Source organism: Physeter macrocephalus, chromosome 11 (genome assembly GCF_002837175.3).
Source record: "Physeter macrocephalus isolate SW-GA chromosome 11, ASM283717v5, whole genome shotgun sequence".
Classification (NCBI taxonomy): domain Eukaryota; kingdom Metazoa; phylum Chordata; class Mammalia; order Artiodactyla; family Physeteridae; genus Physeter; species Physeter macrocephalus.
The window spans coordinates 15,289,867-15,307,666 of NC_041224.1; the positions used below are offsets into that span (position 1 = coordinate 15,289,867).

The following is a 17,800-nucleotide window of genomic DNA, read 5'->3' on the forward strand; positions in this document are numbered from 1 at the left end:
AAGACAAATATCATATGATATCGCTTATATGCGGAATCTAAAAAAAAAATGATACAAATGAACTTGTTTACAAACCAGAAACAGACTCACAGACTTAGAGAACAAACTTATGGTTACCAGGGGGAAGGGTGGGGGCAGGGATAGTTAGGGAGTTTGGGACTGACATGCACACACGGCTATATTTAAAAGAAATAATCAACAATGACCTACTGTATAGTATAAGGAACTCTGCTCAATATTCTGTAATAACCTAAATGGGAAAAGAATCTGAAAAAGAATAGATGTATGTATATGTATAACTGAATCACTTTGCTGTACACCTGAAACTAACACAACATTGTTAATCAACTGTACTCCAATATAAAATACAAATTTTTAAAAAAAGAAAGGATCGGGTGCTGGGGAAGTTCTCAGCCAGGCAGACAGAAGTTAGCTGGGTGCAGGGGTGAGGGGAGGTTTCCATGCAGGGAAAGCATCATGTTTGTAACCGGTCACAAAATTCAATGACATAAATCTTAGCAACATAAAGCAAACTGTCACTGTGATTTCTTTATTTTGCCTCTAACTATTATGGGCTCTCCTATGTCCCTACCCAATGGCTGGGAGAAGTAAGGCTGAGTCAGATCCGAACCATAAGTCCTTTAAGAAAAGCTCAGTCTCTCTTGAATGAAAGTGCTTGCTCCACCTCTCAGATGGCGCCCCTCCTTCTCTGCTGAAGACGGTACTGTCTATACAGGATGAGGGATGGCTTATAAGACCTTGTGGTGGGGAGAAGAAGGAGGGTCCTCGGGTGTGGTGGGTCTCTGGGGCCACGTTCCTTTGTCTGCCCTCCTGACGGGGTCTGCATCCAGTGAGCCTGTGGCCTGTTCTCAGGTAGGCAGGGCTAACTGTGTAGAGCCTCCTGGCAGACGAAGGCTCACGCTGGCTTCAGCTGGGGCTGACAATGCTCCGAGGTCTGGCTGTGACTCCTATTCAGACCTGGCCCAGGTGATCTGGGCTCTGCCCGTCACCGCCCATCCTGAGCACCCCCCTCTAGAAACTCCCCAGCCAGATGTGCAGTGATTTGGGGGTTAATGGGAGCAGAGGGTAGGGGTTTGGAGAAACTTAGCTTGAGTGCTTCCTGTACCTAATCACTCTACACCTCTACGTCAGGACGATGCGATCACCCCAGTCTGGACTGGCGCAGACCCTGCAGGGACTTCGTCTGGGACTCGGAATGACGGTGGTGGGAAGGGTGGGTAAGAGTTCCTTTCCAGCCTCGTTGTCACCTTCACTTTTTAAAAGCTCATCACACTGTCCCGCCTCTTTCTCTGTTTCACCTTTCCACAACAATTACCCAAGAACTGGAAAGGGTTTCCCTCTTCTTTCTGTTCTCTCTTATGCGAAACCCTACGATGGATCCCTGGAATTTCCCTCTCCATAAGCTAAAGAGAAGATAAAGCAATTTAGACAGATCTTTCTCAAGAGATAACCCGGGTCTTGCTACACATTCCTATTTTTTAATATTACCTCAGTCATTTTCTTGCATTCCTTCTGGAACAAATCTTAACCTCCCCCCAAACAGAGAGATGCTTCTGGCAGACTGGGGTGAAGGCCACATTCTTGGATAAGCAAGAGAAGAGCATGTTAACCAATTTCGAAGAACTTCCTCCGACACGTGTGTAAGAGCCCTGACTGAGAAAGAGGGTGGTACATTTAAGAGACTGAAAGAAGCTGACCTGGCTCACAGGTAATAGGAAGAGGGGGTCCCTGCTGTGCACCAAGGGGCAAAAAAAAGGTGTTAATCATTCAGGGCTTACTCTGGGCCAGCAGAGAGGATCACAAGGCACAGCCCTCCCCAAGGAGGGCTGACAAACCACTGACAAAATATTGAGCAAGAGAGTGGCAGGGTCGGCTGAGCCAGAGCTGCAGTGTGGGGAATGGTCTGGAAGGAGAGGAAAGAGACTGGCTGCAGGGGGGGTTAGTAAATTGTAGCTGCAGGAGCCCAGGTCAGGGATGATGGCGAGGACCAGGGCAGAGAGATAAAGATGGAGTCTGGGAATTTATAACAGAGACAGAGCCTTGTGACTCACTGTAGATGTGGGCGGTGAAGACAAAGGAAAGCTCAAGGATAAGCTAAGATTTCTAGCTTGAGCAACAAAATAGATACTGAGGACTTTTTCTAAGACAAGGAACTCTTGATACGAAGCAGATTTCCGGGAATGGATGAGATGCTGGAGTTCCATGTGAGCATTTAGAGGACTGGCGGCCATCCAAGTACAGATCTCCAATACCCAATAATGAGCCTACTGCACATTTTCTGAGGTGAGAAATCCAAATAAAAATATATTCTAAACTCGCTTACTCCCAGCTGTGGCATTCTCTGAAAATCTGATTTAAACATAAACTGAGGACCCTGATCTTCAGTTTGGTTCTGCGGTTGGTGGCTTCGTACGCCGTACTCCTTATGCCCTTGAGAAGTTTCACTACGCATGAACCTCCATCCTAGGGTTTTAATTCATACGAAACCCTTAAACCATCTTAGATGAATTGAATCCATGTCCTCTTACCGTGGAGAACACAAATATAAGCATCCTTTCATAGGCAAATAATAGCATTTTAGTATCAGACACCAGGAACACATTTAATAGGCAACTGACCCTCTTTTCTAATTGTTGCTGACAGCAAAGTCTTTAAGTTAATTAATATAAAACCAAAGCTCTCGTTTTGTCAGCTTTCTAAATTATGACTACTTTCTAGAGATATCATAATAAAGGCCACTTTATTTATTATCTAGGTGTATATTTTTACTCTGGATTACTTTGGAGGGTGTCCCAGGAAGTTGCCTTTCTCAGAGCTACTGGTTTACCAAGTTCTTTTTTGTGTGTGACTGAAGAAGATGTTACTTACATTTGTTTTAACAGTTTTCATCGGGGCTATATATATTGTAGCCATTTTTTAGAGCAAGAGAATTATGAGATCTCAAGTTAAATATTAAGTTCTCCATTTGGGTCTGTTAAGACTGGAGCCAAAATTATTGTCTGAAGAGAGTCATGGCTCTGTCCATGGAGCAGTGAAGAGTGTTTCGTTGTTGTTTTTTAGAATTTCAGGCACAAGTTCTCATTAGTATCCTAATCCGGCCAGATTGTTCAAATGTACCGCTCTGAACTCAACTAGTAACACACACTAGCTGCATCCCAGTTATCAATCAGGAATTCATTGCCAAGCTCACTGCTGCTCCGTAGTTTTCAAATGCCCAGCTGAGGGAAAAAATACGTGGTCGTTTGAAAGATACGCTATTCAACTGTTCCTGTCTAGATGCTCTGAAGTTCATTCCTGGGTGAAGCCAGATCACTAAAGAGCTACATACTGGGATTAAAACAATTAATTTCTAAAGTGAGTCGATTACTCTCCCTAAGCTTTCTTTTCCAAAATGCAAAATGAAGGAAGAGTCACTCATTCATTCAACTATTACTCACTGAACTACTATTCCCAAAGTATTAGGTCTACAAAATAGAAGATGACATAGTCCCACCTCCTAATGACCCTGTCTATCTGTGAGCCTAAGTATCTTTATCTACATATAAAGACCAAATAGACCATTATAACCCTATGTGATAAACACAGAAATGGAGAAATATACAGGGTACAGAAGCACAAGGAGAGACACCTTACCCAGCCTGAGTGCAGGAAGGGGAGGATGACAAGGACACTGAGATGTCCTAGAATAATGCTGCCCACGTCACGGGTGCAGTGTGTTAGCGGGGATCCAGTGAGACGGGGGGGGGGATATCACTGTCCCAACTGGAAAAGGAGGAGCACAGGTGTCAGCTACAGTGCCTCTGGCTCTGACACAGACACTCCGAATTGGCTCAGTCAATACGGAAATGTATTAGCTCACATGACAGAAGGTCCAGAGATAGGGGAGGTTCAGAGTCAGTTGATTTAGTGGCTGGATTATGTCACCACGGACCCTCCTTCTTCTCGTCTCGCAGGGCTGCCTTCCCACTTGGGACGGAACACCTCAGGATAGAACAAGGTGGCTGCAGGCAACACAGTAAGACATAGAAGGTCCCAAGTAAGAAAGAGACCATCTTTACTTGTGCTGCCCTCTTAGGAGGGAAAACATTTTCCCAGAGACATTTGAAGATTTCCCCTCCTGTCTCAAAATCCTGGGTTTGGACACCTGCCCATCAGGAAAGCAATCAATAGTAAGGGCCGTGGGCTTACCATTTAGACTTAGTGTGATTATTTGGAGCCCGTCTATTTCAGAGAATCAACCACACACACTGCTGCAGGAGTGTTACAGGCACACGATGGCTGACTTGAAAGAAGTCACTCTGTCTTCTGGGAATCTCTCATTTGCCAAATTTTTTAAAATCTCTGCAACTTTCCTACCTCAATGAGATACTGGTTTTTTCTCTTTCAATGCCTACAAAGCAAGGCTGATGGAAAATGATCAAATCACATCATACGAGTCATTCTGCGGCCCAAATCCATGCATTTCAAACAAAACTTACCAAAATCTACGAGTTTAACTCCGCCTTCGATGGTTAATAGGATGTTATTTCCTTTTATATCACGGTGGATAGTTTTGTTGTTATGCAAATGCTGAAGTCCCTAGAAGTGGGAAATAAATACATAGTGACTTTTAAAGAAAGCATCAAAAACACATTTTTCAGATGGATGCATTTATACAAAATCAATAGGAAACACATGTTAAAATTAACAAAGGTTCTTAAATGTTTCACACTGAGTTAGTCAAATCAAAGTATATCATTTCCACATTGGACTATATAAAAATTCAAAAAACCAGTGCATACTCCTTACCCCTTAGCATATAGTCTATTTAAAATGTGCTGATCTCAACAGAAGAAAACATTCTATACATTCATTTGAAGTAATGGCTGTTAAAGGAATAAATAAATAAATAATGGCAAATAAAAACCTAACTATTAGTAAAAATACACATTATCTACCTTTGCCATAATCTCAGAAATATACCTAGGAGATCAAAACTCAGGTTTCTGTTAACACAAGGAGGGTAGATCTCTAATGGAAAAAAGGAATTAGTTATGCTAAACATTTAACATTTTGCATCTTACTCTTGCATCGATAAATACTAATGTAGTGATGTTTTGCTAAAAATAGGATCCTCACTTTTTATTTAACTGGAAATGCCTCCTAATTAATGTGCGAACAATTTAAACCGCCTTACCAACAGCGCTTCTCGTAAAATATAGGCAATTATGGGCTCACTCATTCTTTTGCCCTTCTTCAGAAATCCTTTCACAAGATCTGTCACTGATCCTCCGTTGCACAGCTATAAAAGAATATTTCAAGATAGATAATAAAATGATATGACATTTTAAGTACTTGCTATAAAAGGTTTTCTCAAAACGTTTTAAAAAACTGTTCTAATTTTTTGTTTCAAACAATTATTCCCATCATCTTTATGGTTTCATAAATGAAATGAAAATATAAACTTGTACTAGTGTACAGTAATTATTGGAACACAGTTTCCATATGAATTAATTTTTAGAAGACAATCTGGAGAAGCACTGGGCTTGGCTTTTAAATTTAAGGATAAGAATTATGATTCTATAAATTAGTCTCAAATTTTAAGATCTAGGGCTTAAAAGCATTCTTGATTCCTGAGAGTTTAATTAATAATGCAATGTGACCTCAATCCATGGCTATATACTGTTTCATATGTGCATTAATTTAAAAACATACCTCCCTTCTGGTAAAACTTCAGAGCGTGCTGAAGTAAGGGTTACAAATACTATTTTCGAAAACTGTTTTAAGTGTCATGTTCCCTAGCTTCCTCCCCCCACACCTCCCCAGAGCAGCGGAATCTCAGAGGAAAACAAGAGGGAGGAGCACGGCAGGGGAATTTTTCACATCCAGGTTTCTCTGAAGTTAGGTAACATGAAGTCCCACAGTAAACTTTCAAAGGGGCTGTGTATTCTCGGAAGAGAGAAACACTGACATTAGCAGTGGAACATGAGAGGGGAGATAACTAGGTAAATGGTCCCAACAAAGCTTTGAGCCCGTGATCCCCTAACGTCTGATCCATTAGCCTTTGCTGTCAGCTCTGTCTCTCCTCCCAGGGCTCTGGTCCATGGTCTCCTTGCCCTTACCCTGAACTACGTGGCCTCCTCTGACACCTCAGTGCCTGCAAACTAAGAGTCTGGCATTTCCCTGACTCTACTGATCTAAACGGAGGTAGAGAACAAAGGTGAGAGGAAGTGTATTCCTGACACCCTCAACTAAAATACTGAACACATTTTCTCTCAAACTTTTTTCTAACACAGTGATTAGATTTTATTGGATGCCTGAACACTTCTGATACATCATAGATTAGATAATAACAGCTGTGTTGGGCACATTCTTTAAGCTAGCACATTTCTAATCCATTTACATGCATTATCTGTGTATCTCACCACTCTGTGAAGTAGGAATTATTAGCATCTCCATACTAAGGATTGGGAAAGTGAGGCACAAAATGCTAAGGTAACTTAGAAAAGATCACACAGTAGTGACAGAGCTAAGACCTCAACTTGGACAGCCTGACTTTAGAGTCCAGCCTTACATTTAATCATGACGTGTCATGATCCCCCAAAAGGAGATCTGGGCTGGCTGGTCGATCGAGCCATCGTGTGTAGTATTGTTTTTGTAAGTGTGTTTAAAATCTAAACACGAACTCACAAATGAACACTTAGATGCAACCCCTTTGATAACTGGTGTCTTTCTACATTCAAAGAAAACTTTCATCTTCTACAGGAATCGGTGCAGCCCTAGCATTCCCAAACCAGCATTTTCTTCTGCAGAAAAGGGAACACCTTTTAACTGGATAAGAAGAGTGTGCTGTCCTGACAGCAGAATACAGGGTCACATTGCCTCCTCTGTGGCCCAGCAAGATTGGTTCACAAAATTATTCAAAATTGACTGAAAAGAAGGCTTTCCTGGTGGCACGGTGGTTAAGCACCTGCCCGCCAATGCAGGGGACACGAGTTCGAGCCCTGGTCTGGCAAGATCCCACATGCCGCGGAGCAACTAAGCCCGTGAGCCACAACTACTGAGCCTGCACGTCTGGAGCCTGTGCTCCGCAACGGGAGAGGCCGCGACAGTGAGAGGCCCGCGCACCGTGATGAAGAGTGGCCCCCGCTTGCCGCAACTGGAGAAAGCCCTCGCACAGAAACAAAGACCCAGCACAGCCAAATAAAAATAAATTAATTAATTAATTTTTAAAAAAATTGACTGAAAAGAAATTGAGTCCTTTAAATTGCAGAGCACTTATTTAAAAGAACCAAGTTTTAGGATCAGTTTTTAAATTTCCAAAATTCATTGCAGGGTGACTGAATGGCTTTTCCTATGTCTCCAAAGTGTGGCCTCTTTGCTGCATCTTCTGTGATTGACTATTACGTTAATTCAAGAGTAAACAGCTAGGATCTTACAGGGAGAATAAAGGAGCCATAAAGAAATGTGCAGGACGAGGCTTCCCTGGTGGGGCAGTGGTTAAGAATCCACCTGCCAATACAGAGGACACGGGTTCGAGCCCTGGCCCGGGAAGATCCCACATGCCATGGAGCAACTGGGCCTGTGTGCCACAACTACTGAGCCTGTGCTCTAGAGCCCGTGAGCCACAACTACTGAGCCCTCGTGCCTAGAGCCTGTGCTCTGCAACAAGAGAAGCCACCGCAATGAGAAGCCCGCGCACTGCAACGAAGAGTAGCCCCTGCTCACCGCAACAAAGAGCAGCCCCTGCTCTCCGCAACTAGAGAAAGCCCATGTGCAGCAACGAAGACCCAACACAGCCAAAAATAAATAAATAAATAAAATAAAAAATAAATAAATTTATTTTTTAAAAAAAGAAATGTGCAGGAAATAAAATAAAAATTGAAAAAAGAACTAACGCGATCATAGAGTTTGCACTAAGAAGTTCAAATACCACTTTCCGGTATCAATATTTCTTTTTCCCCAACTAGTAAAGTTGAGAATACAGGATTCTTTGTGATATACACTTTAGTTTTTTTTTTAAGTAAGGTATATTGAGGCATAATTTACATACAATAAAATTCACCCAATTTAGCATACAAGTCTGAGTATTGACAAATATATTAGTCATGTAACCACAACCACAGTCAAGATATAGAACAAATCCATCACACAAAAATCTACCCTCCTGTCTCTTTGTAGTCAAACCTCTCCCCCAGCCCCTGGCAAGCACTAATCTCTTTTCTGCCCCTATGATTTTATCTCTGCAGGAATGTCATGCAGATTGAGTCATAAGGTGTGTGGCCCATTAAGTCTAGCTCCTTTGATTTGGCAAAATGAATCTGAGATTCATCTTTGTTGTTGAACATTCCTTCTTTAATGCTATTTCAATGTTAGTCATTCCTTCTTTAATGCTGAGTATTCCACTGAATAGATAAACCACTGTTTGTTTATCCATTCATTAATTGAAAGACCTTTGAGTTGTTTCCAGTTTTTGGCAATTATGAGCAAAACCACTGTAAACATTTGCATAATAGGCTTTTCCATGAATATGGTTTTTATTGCTCTTGGGAATTGTTGGGTCCTATCGGTCATATGTTTGACCTTCTAGGTATTTGCTAAACTATTTCCCAAAGTGGCTGTACCATTCTGCATTCCCACTAGCAGTGAACGAGAGTTCCAGCTGCTCCACATCCTCGTCAGCAGTTGACACTGTGACTTTTTAAAAAGCCATTCTAAATGGATCTCGTGATTTTGATTTGAGTTTGTCTAATGACTAATTTCATTGACCATCTTTTCATGTATGTATTTGCTATCCATTTACTTTCTTTGGTGAAGTGTTCAAATTTTTGGTTCATTTTTAATTTTTTTTATTATTGAGTTTTGAGAGTTCTTTATATATGTTGGATGCAAGTCTTTTCTCCCAGTTTGTGGCTTGACCTTTTATTTTAAGTATCTTTTGAAAAGCAGAAGTTCTAAATTTATCATGTTAAAAATTTTATGGAAAGTGTTTTTTATGTCCTATCAAGAAAATGTTTGCCTAACCCAAGGTCAAAAAAGTTTTCTTCTATAATTCCTTCAGGAAGTTTTATAGTTTTAGGTTCCACATATAGGTAGGTCTATAATCCATTTTGAGTTAATTTTTGTACATGTGTTAGGTATGGATTATATATGGATGCCCAATTATTACAGAACACTTTTCTATTATTCAAAGTTGCCCAGAAAACATGACTCTGAATTGAGTTTAAAACCTAGTTACCAACACAAGGAATAGGGGAATCTGAAATGCATACTGTTAAGTGAAAGAAGGCAATTTGAAAATGCTACATACCATATGATTCCAACTATATGACATTCTGGAAAAGGCAAGACTATGGATACTGTAAAAAGATCAATGATTAACAGGGTTCAGGGAAGAGAAAGGGAAGAATGACCAGATGGAGCACAGAGGATTTTTTAGGGCAGTGAAACAAGTCTCTATGATATTGTAATGGTGGATACAGGTCATTATTTGTTTGTCAAAATCCATAAAAAGTACACCACCAAGAGTGAACCCTAACGTAAACTATGGACCTTGGATGGTACTGATGTGTCAATGTAGGTTCATCAATTGTAACAAATGCACCACTCTGGTAAGAAATGTTGATAATGGGGGAGTCTATGCATGTGTGAGGGCAGGGGACATATGAGAAATCTCTGTACCTCCCTCTCAATTTTTCTGTTGACTCTAAAACTATGCTAAAAAATAAAGTCTTTAAAATATCTGTAAAATGTACAACACAGAGAATTAACCCTAATGTAAACTATGGACTTTAGTTAATAATAATGTATCATTATTGTCTCATCAACTATAACAAATGTACCATACCAATGCAAGATGTTAATAATAGGGAAAACTTGGTGAGGGGGATTTATGGAAACTCTTTGAACTTTCCACTCATTTTTTCCATAAACCTAAACCTGTTCAAAAAAAATAAAACCTAATAATTTTTTAAAATCTAGCTGCTAACATCAAGAATATTCGAAAAGGTCCTAAACTAACAATGAAGGAGCATACAAAATTACTCCAAGTTATGTCAGACCCCTTACAGGGTCTTCTTAGAAACTAATTATTCTGCTATTTGGCTGCAGCCTAAGCAGGAATATTGGTTTAATTTTCAGAATGGAAAGGGGTCTTTTGAATGAAACTTCAAGAAGAGGTAGATTAAAACGAAAAACAAATTATTAAACAGACCATAGGGACCAAATGTCAATAAACCACAAGTTAACTTGTGCTTGACCTCTTCCTAAAGATGCCCAAGATGAGATATCACCATGAATATTCTAAATTCTCGTTTAGAATTAGCAACATTTCAAATATGCTCTAGGATGAAATTTACTTTTGTTCAATTAGCATAAAATGCCTTTCATGTATGAATAAAGTAAAAAAAAATTAACGGAAGTACGTTTGTTTTTAAATGAATGTGAAGGATTAAAATATATTAAAGGAAATGCAAATGTTGAATTAAGCAATAGATCATAAAAAAATGAAAATGACTGTTGTGTTTCCATTTAAAAAGAACTGCACCCAGAGGAATGAATTGCATCATATTAACCCTATGCAATTCTTAAATCACCAAGATAGGTTAAAAGGGGGATTTGAAATAGGGGACCAGAAAACCCTTAAGTGTAGCTTCGTAGCACAATGCTATAACAGGGCCTTAATGTTCTTTCACTGTACAAAATTGAAGTATAATTTTCTTAAGCCAGAGCTACACTAATGAAAGAACAGAGCAACAGTGAGAATGAATTCTCTCCCTAGGATGTAGTCAAACATGAAAAAAAAACCAATAACCTAAATCAAAGGGGATGATATTCTCTGAACAGATCATTACAACTCACTTCCAAAGACAGCTTTTATACGTTTTCAAAATGTATTCTGTCTTCACTGTGTTAGGAGGTATACGAGATTTTTACTCGAATTTCTGGAAAAGGACGACTGACTTCTGCAGTTGGCATTTCTGACTTTTGCTGTTTTTCATTGTTTTTTGTTTATTCTAAGAATGCTCTAAGACGCTTCGCTTAGTCTGACCATATCCCATGTGAGGCCACAAAAGCAGAAACTCTCATTTTCTAACACTCATTCTAGTTTTTACTTTGCTCATTTTATAAAAGCATTTGAGTCTTTTTATAGAAACCAATTTTTAGCAAACATCTACAAGTGAAGTTTCTGGTAACTGGGTGTAACGCTATAAGACACGGCTGTATTGCTTGCAGAGTAACTGCACCATTTCACACTACCAAAGTAATATGTAAAAGTTCAATTTGCTCCACAACCTCACCAATACTGGGTATTATAAGTCTTTTAAATTTTAGTCATTTTAGCGGTTGTGTACTATAGTTTCATTGTGGTCTTAATTTGAATTTCCCCCCAAAATAAAGATATTAAACATATTATATATATGCTTTTGCAAAGAGTCCAAACTTTTTTTGCACACTTTATAAGAAATTGGGTAGATGCACTTTGTTAGGTGAAATTTCCATCTATTCTTAGAGTGCTGAGATTGTTTATCACAAATGGGTGTTGAATTTTGACACGTTTTTATTGATTTTTTTCTCTTTGATTCTATTAATACAGTGAATTATGATGCAATAAATTTTAATGTTTAACAAACTTATTTTAATGTTTTAATAAAATTGCATTCCTGGAATCAATCCCATTCAGTCATAACATATTAACATTTTTATATACCGTATGCTAACACATATATATGAAATCTAAGAAAAAAAAATGTCATGAAGAGCCTAGGGGTAGGACGGGAATAAAACACAGACCTACTAGAGCATGGACTTGAGGATATGGGGAGGGGGAAGGGTAAACTGTGACGAAGTGAGAGAGTGGCATGGACATATATACACTACCAAATGTAAAATAGATAGCTAGTGGGAAGCAGCCGCATAGCACAGGGAGATCAGCTCTGTGCTTTGTGACCACCTAGAGGGGTGGGATAGGGAGGGTGGGAGGGAGGGAGACGCAAGAGGGAAGAGATATGGGAACACATGTATATGTATAGCTGATTCACTTTGTTGTAAAGCAGAAACTAACACACCACTGTAAAGCAATTATACTCCAATAAAGATGATAAAAAAACATTTTTATATATTACTGGATTCAATTTGTTAATATTTTGAGAAAGATTTTTTCCAAATGTGTTCATGTGAAATGTCAGAATATATTTTCTTTTCTTGTAATATCTTTGTCTTCTTTTGTCAGTATAAAGTTGCCCTCATAAATGAATCAACAAGACTGATTCTTTCTTTCTTAAAGATTTCACAGGATTCATTTTTTCCCCCAGAATGACAGTGTGAAGAACTCCGTGGACTCACTCCCCAGTATAACTGGGGAAAATTATAAAAATAAACAATGAGTTAAAGTCTTTGGAAATTGTAAGGATGTACAGCAAATGAAGTAACATTTAAGAACACAACTAATACTTGTAGTATTTCATTTTGTCCTCTATAGGCTTATTAACTGTACTTTTTCATTTAATTTTTAGTGGTTGCTTTAGCGTTTACAATATGCATCTTTAACTTAACAGAATATGCCTTAAAATAATATTATACCACTTCGTAAGTAACGTAAGACCCTTAAGACCGTAATTTCCATTTTTCCTCTTCTGTCCCTTTGCTATTGTTGTTATGCATTTTAATTCTGCATGTAATGACCCCACAATACGTAATTATAATTATGGTTTCAAACAGTGATTTTTTTCTTTTTAAAGATACTAAAAAATATAAAATACAAAGTTTCTTATTTATCTTTATATTTACCATGGATAATATTCTTCATTTCTTTTTGCAGGTCTGAGTTTCTATACGAAGTCATTTTCCTTCAGCCTGAAAACTTTATTCCACATTTTTATGGAGCACGTCTCTGACGGTAAATTCTTTTCCTTTGATGAAAACATCTGTCTTTATTTTGCCTTCATTAATGAGTAACATTTTCACTGTATACAGATTTCTAAGTTGAAAGCCTTTCAATGTCTCAAATATACCATTCCACTGCACCGGAGGACAGATCAGTGACCACGCTTATCTCTGACCCCTACATGTCCTCTTGGTGCTTTTATAATGTTCTCTTCATTATTAGTGTTCAGCATCTTGTTTGTGACATATCTTAGTGTGGTTTTCTTTGTTTATCCTACAAGAGGGATTTTGAGCTTCTTAGATCTGTGACTTTTTAGTGTTTACCAAATTCAGAAAAATTTCAGCCATCATTTATTTAAATACTGTATCTCTGCCCCCACCCCCCACCCCTGTACTGCTCTTGGACTGAAATTACACACAGTTTAGAATACTAGATAATGTCCCATAAGTCGCAGGGGTCTTCTTCCCTTTTTTGTCTGTCTGTGCTCAGTTTAGACAGCTTCTATTTTCCGGTTTTCAAATTCACTGATCTTTTCTTCCACATGTCTAAGCTGCTGTTAAACTCAATACTATATATTTTTCACTACAGATATTGTATTTTTCTATTCTAGAAGCTCCATTCAACTCTTTTCTATAGTTTTCATTTCTTTCAACATTATGTTCATGTTTTCCTTTTGAAATCCTTGAACGCTGTGATAATAGCTGTTTTAAAGTCTTTATCTGCTAATTCGATTATCCTGGTTATTCCTGGGTCTGATTCTTTTGACTGATTTTTATTCTGATAATGGGTCATCTTTTCCTGCTTCTTTACATATCTAATAATTTTTTTATTAAATGATGGATATGACTAATTTTACATTTGAATGTTCAGATCTTGTTGTCTCCCCTTAATGAATGTTGAATTTTGTTCTGTCAGGCAGTTAAACTACTCGTGGACCAACCTGAACATTTCAAGCCCTGTTTTTTAACTTCTTATGGGAGGCCAAGGGAAGTTCTTATTCTAGGGTGAGTCTAGCCCTTCCTTTAACGCAAAACCTTTCTGGAGGGTCTCTACTAAGTGCCTCAGGGGTTCAACAAAGATCTCCCAATTTGGCTGATCAGAACTCAAGCATCTCTCAACCCTGCACAAACTCCAGCAGTTGTTCAGATTACTGCTTTTCAGTAATTCTTACCCTCATAATCGTTCTTTGCCCAACTGCCTGAAATCTTGCTCTGTACATTTCCAGCTTGGTTTTCAGTAAAAGACTCAAGGGAACTCCTATGCAGATTTCTGGAGCGTTTTTCCTGCTTAACTCTCCCTTCTTTGAAAATTCCGGCCACTTCTGCCTTCCCAGTCTTTTCAGTTCAGCAAGACAGCTGTCATCTCCTTGGGAATGTCCTCCTTATGCCCATGGTCTGGAAACTGCCTCCAAGATTAAAGATGGGATAATTATAGTGTTCCTCTTGTTTATTTCCTTTTCTCAATGTCACAGTCTTAAGCTGTCTCTTTCCCAGTGTTTGAAAATTGTTGTGTTTTTAAAAATATATTTTATGCAGTTTTCTAGTTATTTATGGTACAACAACGCAATGATGCAAGTTACTGTCACGGCCAGAAGCAGAAGTCCCAGATTATTTCTATGCACACTGAAATTTGAGAAGCTCTGGCAGTGTTTTCCAAACTTCCCTTTGATAAGAATCACCTTAGAACTTGTTTAAAAAACTACTTTCCTAAAACTCATTCTTGGAGTTTCTGCTTCAGTGGGTTTGAGATGGGGACGATGCTTATCAGAGTATCTGGAGTATATATTAAAGAACAAAGGTACCAAAAGTATCCTGCTTTTTTTTTTTCAGGTGGAGGCTTAAAATGTTACCTACTCAGCTAGGCCTTCTCTCACCTCTCTTTTTGTAAAAGGTTTTCTTTTTTCATTCTTTATTAGCACCCCATTTATATTCTTCATAGTATCAATAACAATGTGTAATTATTTAATTTGTCTACTTAGTTTTAAATCATCTTTCTGCACCATTAGACTCTAAGCCCCAGGATAACAGTTTGTCTTGTTCTCCACTGAATGCCCAGAACCTACCAAAATGCCTGGCCCAAAGTAATAGATAATATTTATGGAATTAATAAACGACTGGATGAATAAACTTTAGTCCTAGACAGTTATGCACGGGCACGCACACACACACACACACACACACACACACAATGACAGAGGCCATCTTTGCACAGCCATTATGGCTGAGGACATACTAGACAAACAGACTCTGAGACAGAAGACTGTACTCCTCAAGTACTTAAGGTGCTGCTGTTCATCCAACCAAAAAAGGGTAAATTCCAGCTTTGCCCTTCGAGCTCATCAGTAGCAAATGCTTAATACCAGACTGATCTAACTCAATTTTGACTCTGTTTTTTAGTCTCTCAGTTTAGTGATAATCAGATGCAGAAACCTAGCTACCTCCCCCGAGCCCCGCCTACATCCTGCCCCTGATTCTCCACAGTAGATACTAGGAATTAATGGAAACACTAAGCAAAAGAGGTATGTACATTTTCCAAAGCAGGTCAGTCAAGAGATAGGATAGCAATAAGCAAAAATTAATATAAGTCCGGTATTTCAAAATGAAGCATAAGTAAAAAAAAAAAAAAATACATCAGTTCTCCCTTTATGCTGACATCATTAGGAAAACCTAGAATACTAAGTAACAATAAAAATTCCCATAGACGTTTTGCAAAAAAATCAGTTCCCACAAAAGAAAACTTTCTACCCCTTCTCTTCTTAGGTAGTTTCATTTCAAATGTGTAACTGGAATTTCAGAGAGCTAGCAACTAGTGCTCTTCAGTATGTTCTGAAAATAAATATACAGAGAATTTAGAAGGAAATAATTCCTAAACAGAGGCCTGTATATCATTAATGCTCAAAAATTTATAGTGTAACAAAATGAAAGAAAAAAACAGGAAGAAGAAAAATTGTATCAAAGTGAAAGCAATAATTCAAAAATCACAACTAAATAATAGAAAAAATAGACTACCCAGTAAAATCTGAGCAAGTAATCCCTTTCTTAGAATTTCAATTCTGGATCGAAATATAAATAAAATGATTTTTCAAGATGAAAAATCCCTGGGCAGGAGTTTGTCTAAGCTGGTACGGCCCCCCTGCACATGCCAGGCTGATAACGAGGGATACTACTGACGGCTCAGCCCCTCCAGGACACACCTTCTTTATGTAGATACACATCAGAAGTCTAGCATTGTTAGCTTGACTCTCTGGGTAATACCACAGCCCCTCTTTGGCCATCCTTTTGATACCCTCATGCAGAATAATTTATTGGGGCTTTATTATGATAAGAGGTATAATTAGTAGTCATTTTGTAGAATAAAGTATTTATGCCACAAGCCAATTTTCTGAAAGTGCCTCTAAAGCAGCACCTGCACCATTCATGTTTATAAATCAGGTAATTGTATATCTAGCCACTTATGTGTATATATAATTAGTCTAATTTGCATATGCAAATCAATTATCTTACATACAGTTTACCAACTTCTTGCTTTCTCCATGTTTTTCCCCCACTTTGTAAGTGCAAATAGGTCAGATTCCTGAAATACTATTTCAATAAACTACCATTTATTCTTTTTTCTCAAGCCTTTTAGGGATATTTCCAATACCTCCATCTGATAATAAAATATAAGGACAAAGTTCAAAGAAGCTGTTAAGTCTCTGCTGATTCATTATATCAGGAAGCCACTTTGCTTGTACCTGATGTTCCAAAAGCATTTTAATCAATCTTTTCTGCTCTCTCAAAAGAACATTTAACTATGACCAGGAGTCAGTCTCCAACTCACACCTAACTCCAAGTGATTATACTGAGAAATAACAATATAATTAGAAGAGGAATTTGTTAGGCATAAAAGACAGTGACTGATCTCATTCAATATTTTTAAACTCTGGGCAAAGATCTGTACCTTGTGTCCTTGCCCATTTAGGCCTACATTAGGCGGAACACCTGAATCTTCAAAAGCTAATCTTCCAATGATTCAACATGGAAAAAAATTAAAGATGCATTACTGAAAATGTTCTGAAGGATATAAATATACAAAATTTTATTCAAGACTGCATTAAGGATTTGCAGAGCGTCGCATCTCAAATACACAAACACAAATATGAAGTAAATTCTTTAAAATTCACCATTAGTTTAAGGCAAAATGGTTTAAGTTCATAATTTACATTCTATTACTTAGGTAATTATGTTGAGATGAGTAAAAGTTTTGCTTTGTTCTAATGCATGATTTAACTAAAACGATAAAGCTATCTTGAACTAAACTGAGAAATACAAAATAATTCTGAAATCATAATAAATTGCCTACCTCTAAAGAACACAACTAGTTATTTAAAAAATTTTTTAACCTTCTATAAAATAATGCATAGTTTCAGATTCTGAGAAGGTTCTTGAAAATTCTATTTTACAATTTTGAAAGACTCTGGTTCAATTAAAGGTGGCAGATTAAACATATACATTTATTTCCTCTCACATGTGAATCTCCATTAAAATGCTAGTAAAGGAATAAAAAAGTATAAAACCACAAGAGAAAAAAGAACAAAAAGGGAGAGTAGTGGAGCAGAGATCGCAACAGAATTTTTCACCATGGCGTGCAGATGACCGAGTGGTAACTGAGTAATGCAGAGGAAGCCGCAAACTGAAGTGCTAGCTGGGGGCTATTTTGAGGTCACCTGGGCAGATTAACCCAGACAGGGCAAGGTAAGAGTGAAAGTGGAGGAGGTGGGAGGGGAGGGGCAGAGAAAAGGGATCCTTTGGAGGTCTCTCATCGAGACTGGACACGCTCTTACCCCACACACAAAATATCAACATCCAGGAGCCTGCCTGAGCACCACACACACACACACACACACACACACACACACACACACACACACACACA

At 38.4% G+C, this 17,800-nt stretch overlaps 1 protein-coding gene across 29 annotated transcripts in view; it reads right to left on the reverse strand.

Annotated features, from left to right (window-relative positions):
• The window catches only part of MYO3A (myosin IIIA), a 206,463-nt gene that overhangs the window by 165,731 nt on the left and 22,932 nt on the right, over window positions 1-17,800 (reverse strand). For 22 of the 29 annotated variants that reach the window (XR_003681774.2, XR_003681775.2, XR_003681776.1 and 19 more), the window contains 2 exons: window positions 5,198-5,302; window positions 4,500-4,599 (listed from right to left, as the gene is read on the reverse strand). Coding sequence is in view for 19 of the 29 variants with exons in the window: in XM_028495288.1 (XP_028351089.1) it covers window positions 4,500-4,599; window positions 5,198-5,302 (205 nt within the window). In the remaining 10 variants the exon portion in view is untranslated. Of the gene's footprint in view, window positions 1-210; window positions 268-592; window positions 633-3,654; window positions 3,784-3,880; window positions 4,023-4,209; window positions 4,425-4,499; window positions 4,600-5,197; window positions 5,303-12,789; window positions 12,845-17,800 lie in introns of those variants that run through there. The other 7 variants (XM_055087765.1, XM_055087763.1, XM_055087761.1 and 4 more) reach the window with 6 other exon arrangements.